Source organism: Acipenser ruthenus, chromosome 12, assembly GCF_902713425.1.
Source record: "Acipenser ruthenus chromosome 12, fAciRut3.2 maternal haplotype, whole genome shotgun sequence".
NCBI classification, from domain to species: Eukaryota; Metazoa; Chordata; class Actinopteri; order Acipenseriformes; family Acipenseridae; genus Acipenser; species Acipenser ruthenus.
Window position 1 is genome coordinate 8971867 of NC_081200.1, and position 18155 is coordinate 8990021.

At 35.9% G+C, this 18155-nt stretch overlaps 1 protein-coding gene across 5 annotated transcripts in view; it reads right to left on the bottom strand.

Annotated features, from left to right (window-relative positions):
• Positions 1-908: 908 nt before the first annotated feature.
• Positions 909-18155, bottom strand: part of LOC117417047 (arf-GAP domain and FG repeat-containing protein 1-like) — a 30832-nt gene continuing 13585 nt past the window's right edge. For 2 of the 5 annotated variants that reach the window (XM_034028728.3, XM_034028732.3), the window contains 12 exons: positions 13261-13376; positions 13014-13176; positions 12659-12845; positions 11374-11493; positions 10665-10736; positions 6923-7100; positions 6702-6781; positions 5623-5727; positions 4271-4318; positions 3021-3176; positions 2810-2904; positions 909-2016 (listed from right to left, as the gene is read on the bottom strand). In XM_034028728.3, the coding sequence (XP_033884619.3) occupies positions 1957-2016; positions 2810-2904; positions 3021-3176; positions 4271-4318; positions 5623-5727; positions 6702-6781; positions 6923-7100; positions 10665-10736; positions 11374-11493; positions 12659-12845; positions 13014-13176; positions 13261-13376 (1380 nt within the window). In that variant the 3' untranslated portion in view covers positions 909-1956. The remainder of the gene's footprint in view (positions 2017-2809; positions 2905-3020; positions 3177-4270; positions 4319-5622; positions 5728-6701; positions 6782-6922; positions 7101-10664; positions 10737-11373; positions 11494-12658; positions 12846-13013; positions 13177-13260; positions 13377-18155) is intronic. The other 3 variants (XM_034028730.3, XM_034028729.3, XM_034028731.3) reach the window with 3 other exon arrangements.

Here is an 18155-nt window from a genome sequence, read left to right on the forward strand (position 1 = left end):
ATTGTAACGCTTGAAATGTTTTTGCTTACAATTGTAAGTCGCCCTGGATAAGGGCGTCTGCTAAGAAATAAATAATAATAATAATAAAGTACACTACATTGAAAAATAACCAATGTATTAATTCTGTACTTTTCAGTTCCCTATATATGGAAGCTATTTTGCATTCATATTCCTAATCAGAGGGACATAAACTGTGATTACTGAAAGATGTAAAACACAAGAACCACGTTCAGCCTGAAATCAATGACCAGCACCAAGGTGGAGGAGGAACTTCGAAATGCCTTGATTTGAACAAACACTCGGAGGGATTGAAAATACATGACTCGGTCATAGTCCATAAGAATACTAAACTCTGACACAACTGATTATAATTGAATAAAATCACAGTATATTTAAAAAGGTGCCAGAATTACTTCTAGAACGTCCCCACTACTCGGTGCCGTCTGTGTACAATGTACTGTGCAGATGTCTTTTAAAATACAATCACATTTTGTTTTGATTTTTCGTCTCTTACTAAAAAACTGCACCAAGTGGAAGTAATTTCCTGCCCGATCTCATGAAAATCTGATCCTTTGCTAGAACCAGCATTTACCCTCCATATGCATTTTACCAAGAATGAATGCATTTTTATATTATTTTTTACAAACTGTATTGTTAAACTATTAATGTGTAAAATTATACCATCTTGACCAGGTCACCCCTGTTCTTTACTGTTTTACGTGGTTAAATAATGAAATTGATTGATCTGAACACCACATTGCCATGTATTTTTGTTAAATTTATGTTTAAAGTAATTCAGTTTCAGCTATTGTTAAAAAAAAAAAAAAAAAAAAAAAAAGAGAAAACAGCAACATGACAAATTATATTATTATAAATTATAAAGTTATTACTTACTGGTTAAATGCAAATTCTAAAACGAAAAGATTATTTAACTTTATTATCATTAAAAGTATAATCTAAAAGTAAAATACAAGGCAGATGAAAAGTGCTATTACAACATATAACAAGGATAAATATTTTATATTTCATTACTATTTCTTTTAGCCCTGGGCCAATATAGTTGACTTTGTGTTATACAGGGCCAGCATTTAAACTGAACTGTACTTGTAAGCAGTGCTATGTAGCAAAGCCAAACCTGTAAAATGTCTTCTTTTTTTTTTTCTTTTTTTTTACAACATGGTTAAACATTGAATGATTTGTACAGATATACAAAAGAATAAGCAGTTTTTGTTTGTTTGTTTGTTTTTTAGTTAAAATCCATTTTAATATATATTTATATATGTACACATTAACTTAAACTTTTGGAACACCCAACAAAAGTAGTTTTAGTTTTACTTTTGTTCATATTAAATGTACCACCTGAAAACATGATATTTAACACAGGTGATTTCCCACCCCACTGTATTTTCAAGATCTAGCCAAACAATTCATATGATAGTTAACAGAAAAAGAAATACCTTTTTACATGGTAACTGAATACCGTCTTTTCAAACCTACTGATCACAACTGTTCAATATAATAAAGATTATTAATCAAATAGATACAGCACCCTGCAGTAGCCCATCTTTTCCCAGTAACATTTTCACATAACATACATGTGTTAAAGATACAAATACTGATATGCACAAATAGCTAAATTTCCTAAGAAAAATATGTACAGTACTGCAGCATAATGAATGTGGTATTTGCAATAATTTATTAGCCCGTTTCAACATACATGATACGGCTATGTGGTTTGTTTGCCAGTTCACAGGTTAAATAAAGATATCAAGGAGAACATGTCCTCCTTCTGCACATATTACTTATTTTTTTCTCCCCATTTGAATAAAAATTACAAAGTTTGAGAGATTTTTTTTTTGTGAGTTTAAAGCTAAGTTTGTGAAACAAGACAACAGTGCACAAGGCTCAAAATATGCCACATGACCACATCCTATTTGTCAGGTGACAATTAAGGGGCTACAAGAAGGGATTGGTAGAAGAGCTTCCAGATGGGTACTGTCCTGGCAGAGCTCCAGCCTAAAAAAATATAAAAGGGTACATTTTAATGTTCATTAAGATTTGAAAGCCACCACACAACACATATATTTACCACCGAGTCTATGTAAATATATTTGGAAAAGCACTACAATGCCAAAGCATTTGCTCAACATTCTCCAGAATGAACAAACTGTTATTTATGTATTTATTACAAAAAAAACACGACATTTAGATTTTCTATGAAGTACAGTATGTCAGTGCAAGTACTGTAAACATATCCCAGTGTGACAATATGTGGCCCTAAATCTTTCTGAAGATTTAAAGCAGTATCAATAACTGCAGGAAGTGTGTAACATAGGGTTTGATCTTGAGGTTGTCAGTCTTTAGGCTAGTGATGCTCAAACTGGGTACTGTGCAATCAAATGACCTATTCAAATTAATTCTGCTTAATAAAAGGATTCAAGTTGGTCTTTGCTTATTGAGACAAGGAAACACCAATATTGTAAATCTGTACAGTTGAGCATGGCTTTAAAGGAAGTCTGTCAGAAGAGTAATTTCCATATACTATATTGTAGCAAGGGGTGGAGGGGTAAGCCACATGGAAAAAGTTTCCAGTCTTCCAAACAGCTGAACACTATAAGCAACCCAAGTACAATAGTATTTATGCCCCAGGACTGTTTATTTTGGCACCAAGTAAAAGTGAGGATACATTCTGTAAAAAAATAAACACATCTCCCGTGTACCCTTAAGTACACATTTAGTAAATAGGAAATTGATCCAGCACAACTACTGTAGCCTGGGCCTAAATACACTGCAACAATCAAAAACTTACCATGAATGGATTGCTAGACATTCCTGGTGCTGCCATCACCTGGCCAAATGGGGTTACAACAGGCTTTGCTTGCCCAAAAGCTCCAAACCCGGCACCTTTAAAGTAGTAACAAAAACGATGAAAAAAAAAAAACACCACACACTAAAATATTGCTTTAAAAAAAATTAATAGTAAAACAGTCTTGGAATGTAAGAGACTAGATTAGTCCTACCATTGGGCTGCTGTGGGTAGGCTGGTGGCTGTGGGAAGGCTGCCTGGCCAGGGAATGGCGGCTGCTGAAACGTACCACTAAAGCTGGTTGGAAGATTATAGGCAGTTGTTGCGCCGAACCCTGCTGGCATGCTCAAAGAGCCAGTGCCAAAACTAGCTGTTACACACAAGGAAAAAAAGGGGGTATGTTATCTATTTTCACTTGGGTTCATTTACATTACTTGAAAAATTATGAAACTGCTAAAAATAATTTTAAAAAAATAATTAAATAAATAAATACAAATATTAATATTAATAATAATAATAATAATAATAATAATAATAATAATAATAATAATAATAATAATAATAATAATAATACCACCACACAGAGACAGAAAGAATAAAACCACTACAACACACACACACTGTAAATACACACAAATTCTGCAGCTATTTACTTCATTTGTGAAAGCGCCACCAAAATAATGGCTAACTGACCTTACTTTGATCAGCAAAATTTGAAGTTTTCGAAAAAGGCATTAGACACCCATTGCATTTTAAATCAAGGTCACTTTCCTAATTTAAACAATTCAAAATGTTTATGAAAATGTTTTTGAAATGTAGAACTATTCTATAAACATGATAAACATGTAAAGAAGCACAGAAGTGTTTGCTCCAACTGAAATACCTCAGATAATAACACTTTGACCTCATTGGAGCAGGTAAGAACTGCCTGCTACAAAACTCATCAGAAACAAGTAAACTAAAGCCAATATTTAATAGGTTTCACCAAAAATGAAGCAGAACTATAAACATAAGGAATCTTGAAATGACATAAAAGCTGATCTGGTCACCTTATTACTAAAAAATATCTGTTTACAAAAACAAAAAACAAAAAGCAAAATGTAAAAAAAAAAAAAAGTAAAAAAAAAAAAAAGTACCCGCACGGCATACCCTAAGGGGGACACACTCAAGCTACAATTGCAAGGGTCACCTTCACAGTTTCTACAGACTAACAAGAACCTGTGATCATAGATGTGTAAGATAGGTGCAATCAAGGTGTATACTAACATTCCAGAAATGTGTCTTTTACTTCATTTATTTATTTATTTTTTATAAAAAAGATGGAATTTAAGGCGACACATCCATGCCCACAGCAGTCTAGTGGGATCAGCTCACATGCACAGTCCAGGAGAGTTTTAAATGTTTCAAAGCGGTTCAACAACAAAGCCACACTTATTTGGGGGAACATGAAATGTGGCCACCTACCAAAGTGAGCCTGTTGAAAAGCTTGGCTGTGCAGTGCTCCTAAAAGGCCTTTTAGAAAGCCACAGAAAGTCACAAAAAAATACAACCAAACACAGCAATAAGTCACACTCCCTTAGGCTTTAGTCTTTAATTTTTTTTCTTTAGCTAAAAATCACACAAGTGAGTTGACCTAATAACATACAAGTGGCAAAATCACAGGTTTGAGTTACATGTCTGGTATACAAATACAGTACACCCTCGCTATAACGACTGTTGGGGTCCAAGCCTTTTGTTCGTTATATCGAGAGATTTGTTATAACGAAAGGACAATCAAAATAAACGATGATAAACTGTTGGGAGTTAATGAGATGAGATTGTGAATAAAAGTAGAATTACATGTACCTGTTTGTCTTATGTATGCAGTATTCTGCCTTTGTTTTATCCTATTCATTAGAATTAAAACGCAGTGCAAAAAGCAAATCTCAAATTGAAGCTGAACTTTTATTCAAAATCAATCTGACATGAATCGTTTTAAAGTGCACTAAATCTTAATCCAACATGCAAGAATCCCAAACTGATCTTATTCCAAATCAACCTGACATGAAAAGTTAATCAGGTTGGTGGTTTTTTCTTTAATCAATTTTGCTTTGCAGCATGGTTACTGAACAAGCCAAAAAGCAGTGCTTTTTGACAACCTATATTCACGCCTGTGTTACTCCTTTTTTCAAACAATCAATATAGTTTCCAGCTTTGTTGCAACATAAAATTATTTAGTTTGAGGCATAGTTACACAGCGCATGCTTTTTATAAAGACAAAAGAGTTGACTTCACTGCAGAGGTGGCATCCCGTGCGTACAGACCTGGATGTTGACAGTGCGTATATTTTGGCTTTTTAGTTTTTTATATTTTTTTATCCAGGGGCCGGGTTCGTTAATGAAGGGCGTTATAACGAGGGTGTACTGTAGCACACAATATGTTATAGAACATGTGAAAAAGAAACCTCAAAACTATACAAACTGCAAACTATAAAACAAAAGAGCCATTATTTTCAAGAGGTGACATTATAACATTATGATAACCAACAAGTCAAATATTTTATATTACCCCCACATAACTGCTTTATCATATAAAATGGATCGCTACGAGCAGCCCCCCTCCCCAAAAAAAAAAAAATAATAAAAGAAAAACATTCTTTTTTTATTTTTAAATGTTATCTGCTTGTCTACAGCATTATTCAATTTAGGGATTGGTACAAGGACTCAAGAGCAGAACAAAGCAACAAAATATTGTTCATTTTGTGAACGATGTTATCGTATCAATAGAAGTTGTAAATGTCCTACAGTACATCTCTATTCACAGATGCTTTTCTTTACCTGCTGCTGCCGCTGCAGCTCTCCCATTAGACTGAAACGGATTGGTTGGAGCAGATGCTGGAGGAACAGCACTCGGTGCCATGAAAGGATTTGTTGATGTGGCGGCTTTATAAAAACAGGGGAATGTTAAATCAGGCTTTATACAAACACTTGTATTCTCTTTCAAACCTGTAATTGTCCAAGTGCAAACACACACACACACACACACACACACACACACACTGAGCTACTGCCCTTGAGTTTGACTTGCCATAGCTTTCTTTGTAGGCCGCCGATTCTTTTCAATGATAAAACAACAAAACAATTCTATAACATTTTTTGGAAATGTAATGTAAAAAAAAAAAAACACATTCTTCAAGAGGCTTGTTTTGATAAGTATCAGGTTGGTAAATCAATTCTAACACACTGAAAGGCTCAAACTTCAAAGCATTGATCTGCCGATCTAAAAGTGTGTAAAAACACAAAAAAGTATGGTAATTGATCCTTTTGCATTAAAAGACGTGTCCTTATACCCCACCACTCTCTTTTAGTTTCTCAGTACAGTTATTTATTTTTTCATATCATTCTACCCATCTACCTAAAAAAAAACTTTCTACAGGAATCTGAAATGTAAACATCTTCCTCTTGGATGTGTAAACTTTGCTTCTGTAAACCATCACCTCAGTTAAAGAAACATATCCAAGATTGCAGCATTGTCATACTAGAAACTGAATGGACTCTCTTTAAATAACTTCTAGTAACTGAGAAAGTAGTCAAGAGAAAGAGGGAGAATTGTGTTTGTAAATTTACAAAACCCCATTTTCAATTTAAAAACTTTGCAAACTTCAAATATCACAAGCAATGAGAGAATCGTATAGCCTTGGTTTAGGATGTCTACTATTAAACTGCATTAAATTAAACAAACTTCTCAAAAAAAAAAAACTCTGGTATATAATGGGGTACATTGTTAAGTATGTGGCTAGAAATGCATGACCAAATCATGATTTTAACAATAGGTAAAGTTCAGTTCAACTCTCCTTTTGTGGCGAGTATTCCAGTAACATATCGAGCACAAATTCTACAAAGAACTATCAGCTCACCTCCAAACCCTGCAGGGATGCTGGATATCACTGACTGTGACTGTGTTTGACTTGCACCAGTTACTGGTCCGAAAACGCTGCTATAAAACCATAAAACAAAAAAAGAGACCTGAAAACTACAATCTTATGCATTTCAAATCGCCTTGCTTCACATTGAAAACTATGAATGTGGAAACTCATTATTAAAACAACCAAAACATAAAACACTATTCATATTTTACCTGCTAACACTGCTGGGTGCATTATAGACATTACTGGTAGGTGCTGGGGTGCTAAAGACACTGTCTAACTCTGCCAATGCAGCATATTTGTCTCCTCCTACAGATGAAGGCTGACTTGAAGTGGACACAGCTGTCACAGATGGAGCAGAACTAGCGTTGCTCACCGGTCCACTCGCCCCTTCAATCAGAAACAAAAACACAAACAGTAGGAATATAGGTTAGTTCATGTGATGTATAATTAAGGATGGTCCAAGAGTAGAAGCTTATAGCCCTTTACCAATAATGCAATTCTTAAACAGTCAGAATTTGCAAGTAAAATGATAGATTTTTAAAAGACATTTACAAGTTTACAACCTGCATACTTACAGGGTTAGATATGTTCAAAGTACCCTGTTATGAAGACTTTGGAAGTCTTCAGCCTTAATTCATGAAACCAAGCACCTGAATAAAAAGTGATGGTTAGGAGTGCACTTGTTGAGCACATATTAGTTCGCTTCAAGATATGTTTAAATGTATTGGTGGTCAAATATACAAATCTCTGTTCACAAATGTTCCAATATTTTGCTATGTTTGTTAAGCTGGTACATTCTTCTCTGTTTCAAAGCCTTACATACCTGTAATTTAAAAATGATAAATCAGTTTGAGGGTTACACAAGATACAGAAATAGGGGTTCATTCTATAACGAAGCAATTCTTCATCAATGTACCCCATAACAACATATGTAGACCATGATTTCAAATGCTAGTACTGCAACACGGATCCATACCGGCTAATTCCCTGTGTAGAACAGAATTTTTGATTTAGGGTACAGCTGGTATAGTCTATTTGGCCACTTTCTCAGTTAAAGCCCCGTTTGCAACTTTTACAACCTCTCCAGATAAAAAAACCTCTCCAGACAAAAACAAGGAAACACATTTTATTTTATTTATTTATTTATTTTACTGTTCATTTAACGTCTATGATGTAATTCAGCGTTAAGGTGAGGTGTTTTGATTCAAGTTTAAAATACGTTTACAGCCATAGGCATGTGAAAAACTGGCGAGATCAGCCAGTCTTTATAGGGGAGCCAGTGCCACTTACCTTTCCTCATTATCCCAGTAGTTGCAGTACTGTAGTAATAAGCTCATTTCAAATGAACACCATCTCTATTTGTTAATTCTTTTATTTCACATATGCTGATAGAAATCCTAAGTCCTAATAACTGCACGCGGGCACACAGCAGGCCTTCCAAAGGCATTATCGGCAATATGCATCTAGGTCATGTCAGAGTCACTGGCACCATTGGTTTATAATAGGAAAAACAAAACTGTTAAATATAGGTATGAAATACCAAGATTTCTCTTATCCAATGCATTATCCTTGCTGTTTAGGTTCCCGTTGTATCATGTGTTTCAGTCATCACATTCTGGTGACCTTTTAAAATACAGAAGTTTAAAGCACCCCTGGGACCTCAAAAGAGCTCTCAGAATTAGATCTAAACTAATGTACCAATAACCCATAACCAAAAGCCTTTACCTAGTGGATATATATTTTTTTAAATACCCTATTTGCTCCAAGAGTAAGAAATACAACCTAGAGCTGTGTGGTATTTCTTACAACAACTTAGGACAGTGTTGGGAAGAAGTTAATGTACACTCTGGTATACACAATGTGATGACAAACAGAAAGACACACATCTAATCTCAACAATAATAACAATCATAATAATCATAATAATACATTAATTAGGATACTCATATTTCTTACCCATATCATGTTGCGCTTTAAGACTACATTTAAAATATATAGTTCTCTAAATCTCTCTGTATCTAGGGATAATGGAAATCACACTTCATATAAAACATGGGTCTTTTGGTTAAAGTTAATTACTTGTTCAGTTTTTGCTGTCCTGCTTTTTTGTTGTTCTGCAGCATAATTTAGAAAATTGCCAGCCCTTATAACTGACCACTTTAATTCTGCAAAACAAATACTGCTGCAGGGAATTTACCTTGCTCAGGTGTATTACAGCTAAAGATGTTATCCAGGTCAGCCAGAGCTGCATATTTATCTGCAGTGAGGACGTTATCTAGAGCAGCTTTGGGGGTTCTGATGCATTACTCTGGGTGGAACTGAAGGCTCCAAAGTCAGTGCTAGAGGATTTGGGGAAGTTGTCAAAATTTGCATTAGCTAATCCAGAGCTGCTTCCTGTATAAATAAATTACAATAATCATCATAATAGGGCTGGAACCAACAGTCCCTCGCTCGCTATAGTATCTATTTACTGTGCATGTACACTTTTACAAAAAAGGTGTACACATATTGTATCATATCTCTATATAGAGCAGTATAGCTGTATTACATTTAATGCGTATACCAACTAATTATTGGACTAAGGATCTGAATCACATAACCTCCAAACCAACTGGAGGATGAAACAGGTTAAGTGACTTATTTTTGTTTTTGGATGTACTCATTCCATGTGTTTTCTTAAAATGTATTGCATTTAAATGTAAAAAAATAAATAAATTGTCCAGGTGAAAACTAGGTTTGCTCAAGCAAAAACTAAAAAAGTAGTGTCTAAATCTTATGGGGTGTTAGTTTCTATTTAATTTTCTAAGCGTTTACAACTTTAGCATTAAACCAGTTTAACCTTTAACATATTGGGAATGGTAGTTACCAATCAGAAAAGCCATCACTTTTTCATAAGTAAAAGACAGTGAAGAAATACTGAATATGCAATACATTGGTTTACATAGTACACTATGTAAGCACTTGCACTAACACCTGCAAAACTTTGACAACGGTTAAAAACCTAAGCAAGCTTAGCATTTAACACTTTGCTAGCATTAAATGTTTAAACTCTAGACTAGGTCTGGCTAGTTTGGAATTTGCTCATAACTATTTATTTATTTATTTTTTAATTATCCACATCAGGCTAACCTGAGCTCCATGTTACCAAAGTTTGTACAAGTTATCTGGTTGGAATAATTTAGAGAACAAGACATTTCCAGAAAAAGCAATAAAATAATTAAAAACACTGAATACTTCTTGCCATATTATCCCCAGGCTACAAATGTGTTTCACTAACAAAAAGCTTGAGAAACGAGAAGGAACAATTTATTGTTGTTCATGCTTATATTTTATTTATGAGTTTGATGCTGTTCATAGTTCCTACCTGTAGATGGTGCCACACAACATTTGTATTCTGAGGAAGTGTAGGAAGTCGAATCTCAAAAAGATATTGCTGGGCTGTGGTACAGTAAAATATCAGATCTATATCCTTCAATAAAAAAAGACCATGCCAAAACATCCCCCTGCAACAGGTTCCTGCATTCGGCAGCACAAGACAAAATCCAAACAAACATCCTCCCATGAAACGGTACGAAACAGATGGTACCAAACTTAAATGCTTAGCTCTCACACTTAATATGTTACAGTATTGCATTTAGAATTACCCAGGTTTATTATGCATTTTCTTCTGGAATGTGAAAGTCCAAGGGAAGTTGCAGATGTGTTTAATCCACAAGTCAATGCAAACATGTTAACAGGGTATTAGTCATAGTCAATGAAAAAGATGTAATTTTTATTTCTAATGCAGAAATACCATAAAACAAAAGACCCCACCACCCAAGCTAATTGTAGACTGTGCTTTCAAAATGAAAATGACAAAATGAAGCCTGAGACAATTTAAAAAGACACCACCAACAATGCAACAGGATGAAAACACAGAAGCTGAATGAGTCACTCTGAGGTGAAACTTACTGTGCGCAGCATGAAGAGGGAAAGCTGTAGTAAATTCACCAAAACTGCAGCTGGATGAAAGCGTTCTGAACGCTGGGCAGGCAAAGTGTGTCAGGAGGGGGTAAAATCAACAACAAACAGAGAAAGAAACAAAAAGAAATGTAAAGTCGTCAAAAGACAAAAAGATTAAAAGGGATGGATAACCAATGCAAGCTGTGTTCTGACAGGTAGCATGATTCAGCCCAAGCAAACACTGAAATAAAAAAAATAAAAGAATAAAGAAATTTGATACAGTTTGACCATCTCTGCATATATGTTTTTTATGTCACATCATGGCATTGTTTGAAGTTGTTCTGGAATACTACTGTAGGTCAAATTTGTAACCAGTGTTTTTTGTTTGATTATTAATGTTATCTGAAGTCTAAATCGGATCAGTTAAATAAAACAAAACACATGATTCCTTAAAAAAATCCTGTGGTTGCAGTCTATTAGACCTGTTTTTTTTTTTTCTTTCAGTGTTTGCAGAGGGTTAGTCAGAACATGCCTGCCTAAGAGGTGGATTGTAGATGAGAAGTATAGGAAGTTGACACAAGAACATAACATACAGCTTAAGGTTTCCCCAGAGCCATCAGAAAAAAACTTGATTAAGGAAGCTGAAGCTACAGATCAGTCAGAAAGACACCACACGTTTCCGTTTAGCTATGCAAAAGGACACTGGAACACGCTCTACCTGTATTCGGGGGCTGGAACGGCAGCTGAGTCGCTGTGGGGAAACCTCCAAAATTACCCGATGCACTAGAATTTCCAAATGCATCAAAGTTTGCAAAGTCTGCATTTGCATTATTCTGAGCTGAAAAAAATCACAGGGGAACAAACAAACAAAAAAACAACACCACCATTAATGATTACACAAGTACACAATGAGAAATGAAAACAAAACACTTTGTAAAAGATGAATACACGTATAATATGTATATAGTCAAGCAGTGACACTGATTTACCCAGGGGCATGTGTGTCCGTTCTAATGTCTATACTGCACAATGAAGTTCACTCTAAATGTTAGATCTGCAGAATTAAATGGATGTCTAAATGTCATGACTTTAAACCAAGGCTAACATTATTGTGCTTGCGAAGTGTATGCATCTTTGTGCTTCAGTGGAATTCATGGGTGCAGGTTTGTATAAGTTTGAACTGCTTGTCTGGTATGGACACACTTTATTAAGTGTAATTTAGTAAACAATTAAATGGAGATACGATTTTTACTCTTGACCAGTACAGAAAGAGGTCAATTTGAGAGTTCAAAGTTCATTTTGTATAAATTATACATCTTGGCTTTCTTTTTTTAATGAACAGCAGCTATCATTAAACAAATAAAGATAATAATGTAAATTGATAAATCAGGACATTTAGATTCAGGCAACTTGACATTTCTAAATCTAAACTCCGCTCCAAGGAACAGTGACAACAACACATTAGATGGTCTAAGGCAATTGCAAGTGACATACTCCAGATTTTGTCATGTAAAAAGTATTATTTCTCATTGTGCCCAAGGCATTGTAATGTAAGTTGCCACATTTCTGCCACTTTGGACCCTACTCTCAAAACCCACAAGCTACCCAAGTCTGATTTGATTAAAGTTTGGTATTCATGCCAACCACTAAAGTCTTTAGCTAGCTTCCATTTGTACAAATCAAGCTAACAATTGTAAGTGCTGGAACTTTAGCAAATTTGTCCAATGGAACAGCAAGACTAATGTGGTACAACCTCACTATACATATTTGGCTCTTGTAAAAACTTTACAACAAGTGCTTTAAACTCATTAACCAAATCCTCCATCTACAGAGCTCTGTACGATATTTTTCTATGAGCAGATCAACAACTATTCTGCGCCAACCATTATTATCCCTGTGACTACCCAAACAGAGACATTTACCTCTCATTAGCAGAATTCACCACATCAGTTATAGTACAAAAACCCATTCAGCATCAATCCCTCGCTTTTACTAAATCATACCTGTATGACTGTTGAAATTTGCGAAGTTTGCAAAGTTTGCAGAGCCTGTAGACTGAGAGGTTGGAGCTGGGGCTGGAGCAGGAGCTGCAAAGATATCACCTCCCAGATCACTGAGGAGATCAAACTGCTTCTTGTCTTGTTGGAAATGTTGCGGTTGCTGCGCTTGTACACGACTAACCACCGGGGACTGAAGAGTAATCAAAAAGAAACGGAAATTCATTAAACTGAACCATATATTTTCTTCTACAGGAATAATTAAAAACACAAGACAGTCCGAACATTAAAATTCATTCAATTTGACAGCGAATGTGTAAATTCATGCAGTACAACATGGCTATTTCTGACATGCACCTACTTGGCCTGGTGTGCTTCTGTTTAAGTGCAGTGCCGGTACAGTCTCTCCAAGAAGCGACTTCAGCGGTCTGACTTCAGGGGTGCTGCTCGTGCTGCTGGCGGAGGAGCCCGACACGGAAGCATGAACCGACGCGACAACCCTCGCTTGTTCTGCAGGGACATACCTGAGTGGAGATACGTCCACGTTTCATGTTTCAGAATATGTACTTAAATTTGCTGAACAAATTGAGGTGGAGGAGTTCACTCACCATCGTTTCTTTTCATATTTTTCTTGAAGGAATTCTTTCACTTTCTGTGGTTCTCTGAAGTCAGGAATGCTAGAAGATCTGTCATCATACAATCCCAACCAAATCTGTTTGCACAGCTAGAAGTGAAGAGGCATTATCAATAATATTTTAGAAAAATGATAAGACTGTCTATACAAAATTGATCTAGACCTTGAATTAATGAATCATAAAATGCGGCTGTGTACTGATTGCGTTATGAAGTGTTAAGTCTATCATCAGAAAACAAAGTCACATTCCTTGGTCTTCGGTCACAGGTCAAAGAGGAGCAACGTCTGATTATTCCCAAGGAGTCTCCTCAACATTGAAGTTAAAGTCAGGATCTCAAATGGCTTATGAAATATTAAGTTAGCTAAAATAGTTGTGGCAGATTGACAGGAATATACAGTATACTGATTGTGCTGCTCTCAGGTTTTTTCTTTATTTTTATTGCAAAGCAAAGCATTTTTGTGTGTCACATAAAAAGTGAAGTGTTGGTTAGGCATTATCTACTGTAACCAACTGTTGCACAATTTAAAGGACTGAACTTTCTTTAAGCCTGTAACTGGCAGAATTATTTAAACTAGGCATGATTTATTTGCAAAAAGGGGAGGTTATGAGGCCTGAGCTTCAATGCATTAGGAGTCGAAGTGGTGTTAAGTTATAGCATCACTAAAAGCATAAATACTCAACAATCCTGTAATTATAATTTACATATGGTTGTATGTACTGCTTGTGTAAAGTGCCAAAAGTAACCCAGAGTAGCCCACAAAATGTACACTACAGTAAACTCAACCGCTTGAAACTCTTGCTTAGTGTGTGTGCATAATGTATTGTTATTTCAATGTTTTGCCAGAATAGTAACTCACCAAGGCTGAAACCAGGCATCTTTCCATAAACCTGTTCTAATTGTATAGCTACTGTAAATGTAATTTCTTGGTGTCTGTTTCCTACAATATCTTTCTAAGCACACTACTTATTGACAGTCCAGTTCTTCCACATTCACCCAATGGCTGCTTAAGCTGTCAGGAAACAACAAGCTTCCAACTGTATTCCAAGGCTTAAAAACCCAAAGATGAAAAAAATGTCCCCTAAATTTGCAGAGTACCATTCTGCACCAGTTGTTAACAGACAGAAAAGCCTATTGTATGTAAAGCAGTCTTTGTTCCATGAACAGTTTGGAATGCTAGTGTGCCCATCAATCACGCAGACTGGAGACTAGCTATCAAAATTTTTTAGCAAAAGCACCTGGAAACCATTTATGAAACAGCAGCTAAATGACCACTACAGCATTCACCACATTCCAGAAAACAGTCCCACTGAGAACCTCTTTCAAACAGATCTGAATTAACCCCTTCAGAAGTCAGGACAAGGATAGCACGCGATATAATACATATATATGGACTTTAACCACCTACAGTACAGTATGGCACGCACAGCAATGTACTGTATCCATTTTCAAATTTGGTGGTTTGATTGGATGAACACATGCTATATCAGAGCACTTAATGTTCTGTAAAGATTACTGACCTGTAAAAGTAGATGCAATGTGAATTATACTGTATCAATAATTGTGTGTAATTAAACAAAAAAAAAATCCCTATCTGAAGCTACTGAACTCTTACGCCAATTCTGCATTTCTTTTAACCCTTTCAGTCCTGGATTATTTTTGTCAAGCTGAAGAATGAAAAATGAAGTTATAGAAATTCAAAAAGGAACTAATATTTTGTACATATTTTTCTACTCTACCTCAGACTGGGACAAAGGAGTCCCGTGAGCTTCTAATGTGATTTCCGACAGCATGGGTTAGCATCCAGCGCCAAGATAAGGCGGGACCTAAAGTACTGTATAGTTTCAGATAATTTTTAAGACAAGCGAAACATTTTCCCTTGTGGCTCAACTATTTTTCACCAAGTTCGCCACGGTGGCGAAGGCTTTGAAAAATGTACTTGTGTAAGACTGCCAGCACGATTACTTTCAATGTGTGCTGGTGAATGATCAATACAGACTGTTTAGTTTGATTTCATTTTGCCCAATGAAAGTCTTTAACTTGTTCAAGTAAAATGTATGCCACAAATGTTGTGTTTGGCAGGAGGACAGAGGTTCTAATTAGAAACAGTCAGTGGATGGCACTGCTTGTAAAAAATGTTTTTTTAAAAAAAAACCTGGCATCCAAATGGAAAAATTCTTGACATGTTTTAAAAAAAGGAAAAATTGTACACACAAATGATCAGAATCATGTTTCAAAAGATGTAGCCCAAGGAATACCAACCATGTACACACAACTAAAATAGGAGCGTGACAGTCACAGGGAGGTAAAGCAGTCATGGTTTCAAACATACCCTCTGGTCCCGAAAGTTTTTTTTTTTTTTTTTCGTTGTTTGCGATCTTTAAAATGTGCTAAAATATTTTGGAAATAGTAACAGAGTTGATTCGAAAGAGGAACAATTTAATAAAAAATAAACACATTTATTATTTTTTAAAAAAAGGATTATGGTACATTATGGTACCCCTTATGGTACAAAGAATTGAGCAGTTGTTCCAACAGTTTCTTCTTCAATTCACATTTGAAATATCAGAGGAGAAAACTGACTGTTTGGATGACCAGATCCAACCTGTCAGTACATTTTAAACCCTGTTTTGTGCACCTCATTTCAAACCTATTTGATTTGTGGGACCCATATGTCCCTTGTACCTTAAAAGGTTAACTGGATCGATACCGATATCGGTTTACCTGTACACACTTGAGCTGTTCCGAGTCGTAGCGAAACAGTACGAAACCTGCTCTTTTTTGAGTTTCGTACCGATACAGTTGTAATCGGTACGACACTGATAATGTCATGAATATCTCTGCAAACCAATTCAAAATTTAGGAAATCTGTAATAACGTTTATTCACGTGGGACTACGTTTGGCATTTATTAAATGAGAATCAGTTATAAACGCACTTTAAATATACTGTTTCTGTATTGTAAAGGGTAGTGTCTGTCATTTAAATATCTATGTTTTCAAAAAAATACACGTCATTTTTCTTTGTGAAACAGTGTGTTTAACTTGTTTACAGTATTGTTAAGTGGCTTAAGTTTTTCCCAGTGTGGCTAAAAAATGTTAAGTTGCTTTGCCACAGTGGCTAACTAAATGAAAGTGTTAGAGGGAAAGTAGCTTAGAGTGTTCCGGTACACCCTCCCCCCCCCCCCCGGACCCCACACATCACCACCCCACCCTTTTTGGTTTCCTGCACAATACTCTCCCTGCACAATTTCCTCAAGGTGAATTTGCTAAAAGCTGTCTCTACCAAGATATTAAAACACAATGTATCCACAGGTAATTTGAGAGCTGCGGGTTCACCTAGATGTCTGCAAACGTTGAATACCCATGCTGTGGGATAGATTTTTTTTTTTTTTTCCAGTATTTAATTACAAAAAGGTAAAAGGATACCAGCTATTGTTAGCAGTATTCAGCATTCAATGTTTTTGGAACCCAACAAATTGCCTTTGCCTCCAATTCAGCCATGCACTCAAATGACCTCCTATTGTACACATCCATCTATCTAGCTATCTAAAGATATATCTAACTATTAAATGACTACGTATACTTAGGACAGTTAGTTTCAGCAACGGAGAACCAAATGTGCGAAATGAACAGAAGAGCAAAAAAGGGCTGGAGTGCCTTTGGAAGATTAAGCATGGTTCTGAAAGGGAAAGTATCCTTATGCCTCCTCGATCAATGAGTGCTGCCAGTGCTAACTTACGGATGCGAGACCTGGACCCTAAATGCAAAAATGACTCAAAAATTACAAACGACTCAACTGAGTATGGAAAGATGCATGCTGGAAATAACAAAATGAGACTGGAAAAGGAAAGAATGGATAAGAGCGCAAACAAAAGTATGCAATGTTATTATAAGCGAAAAAATGGAATATTTTATGGGACACATTCCACCTAATAATCTTACACTCAGATTCTGCATTGCAAAGTGACTTTCCCCAAGGGTGACACAGTGAACCACTTTCTGATCAGTGTAAACCAGGCCAAACTGCCAGCAACATCACTGCTAGCTCTAAAATGAATTAACAATCACAGGTTTAATGTTTACCTTCGAGTACAGACTAGTTATTCATGAACTACACAAAGTTGCTGCTGAAAAGAAGAAAAAAAATGAAGGAACACAGTAGTTGAATGATACAACATAAACTGGTTTACAGAGTTACTGAGATTATATAGGACACTGCAGCTCTTATTTCTTCAGTGCTTTTACTCGTCCTGTTATCACTACCTCATCCTCCATACTGAACAGGCGTGTACAGTTCCCACAGGATGCAGGCCTTCCTGTTCTAACCTTGTTACAAGGACAAAACTACCAGCAGACTGAATGTTTTTTCCTTCAATTTAATTTAAGTGAAAACAGGGCAACAAACTGTAGTTAGGATTTATTTTGATTAGGATTATAAAGCTTCAATTACAATATATGCAGTACCACTGTGCTGTACATTTTTAAACCTGGTATTGTATTTTTTTTATATAATTATAGCAGGGAGGTTCAACAAAACCTGAGGATTGAGAATAGAGGCAGATGAAGTCTGGTAGCAGCAATGCAGTCAACACCTTCACAAACTCGATTACCATAACTATACTGTTTGGCACTACACTACTGTTGCATCACCTCACGGACCGGGATTCAAACCACAGAGCAGGAACTACTGAATGAAAATCACCAGTTGATGCTGATCACGTTAATACAAAAGCAGACAGTGCTCCTCCAACAGATTGTTACACAGCCACTATTATACTATCAAATCACAAAACAAGCATTTTTGAGGAGCAGTATTTGGGGGTGCAGGGGTGAAGCACTCAAAAGGTGGTTTTGCGAATACAGCCTGTG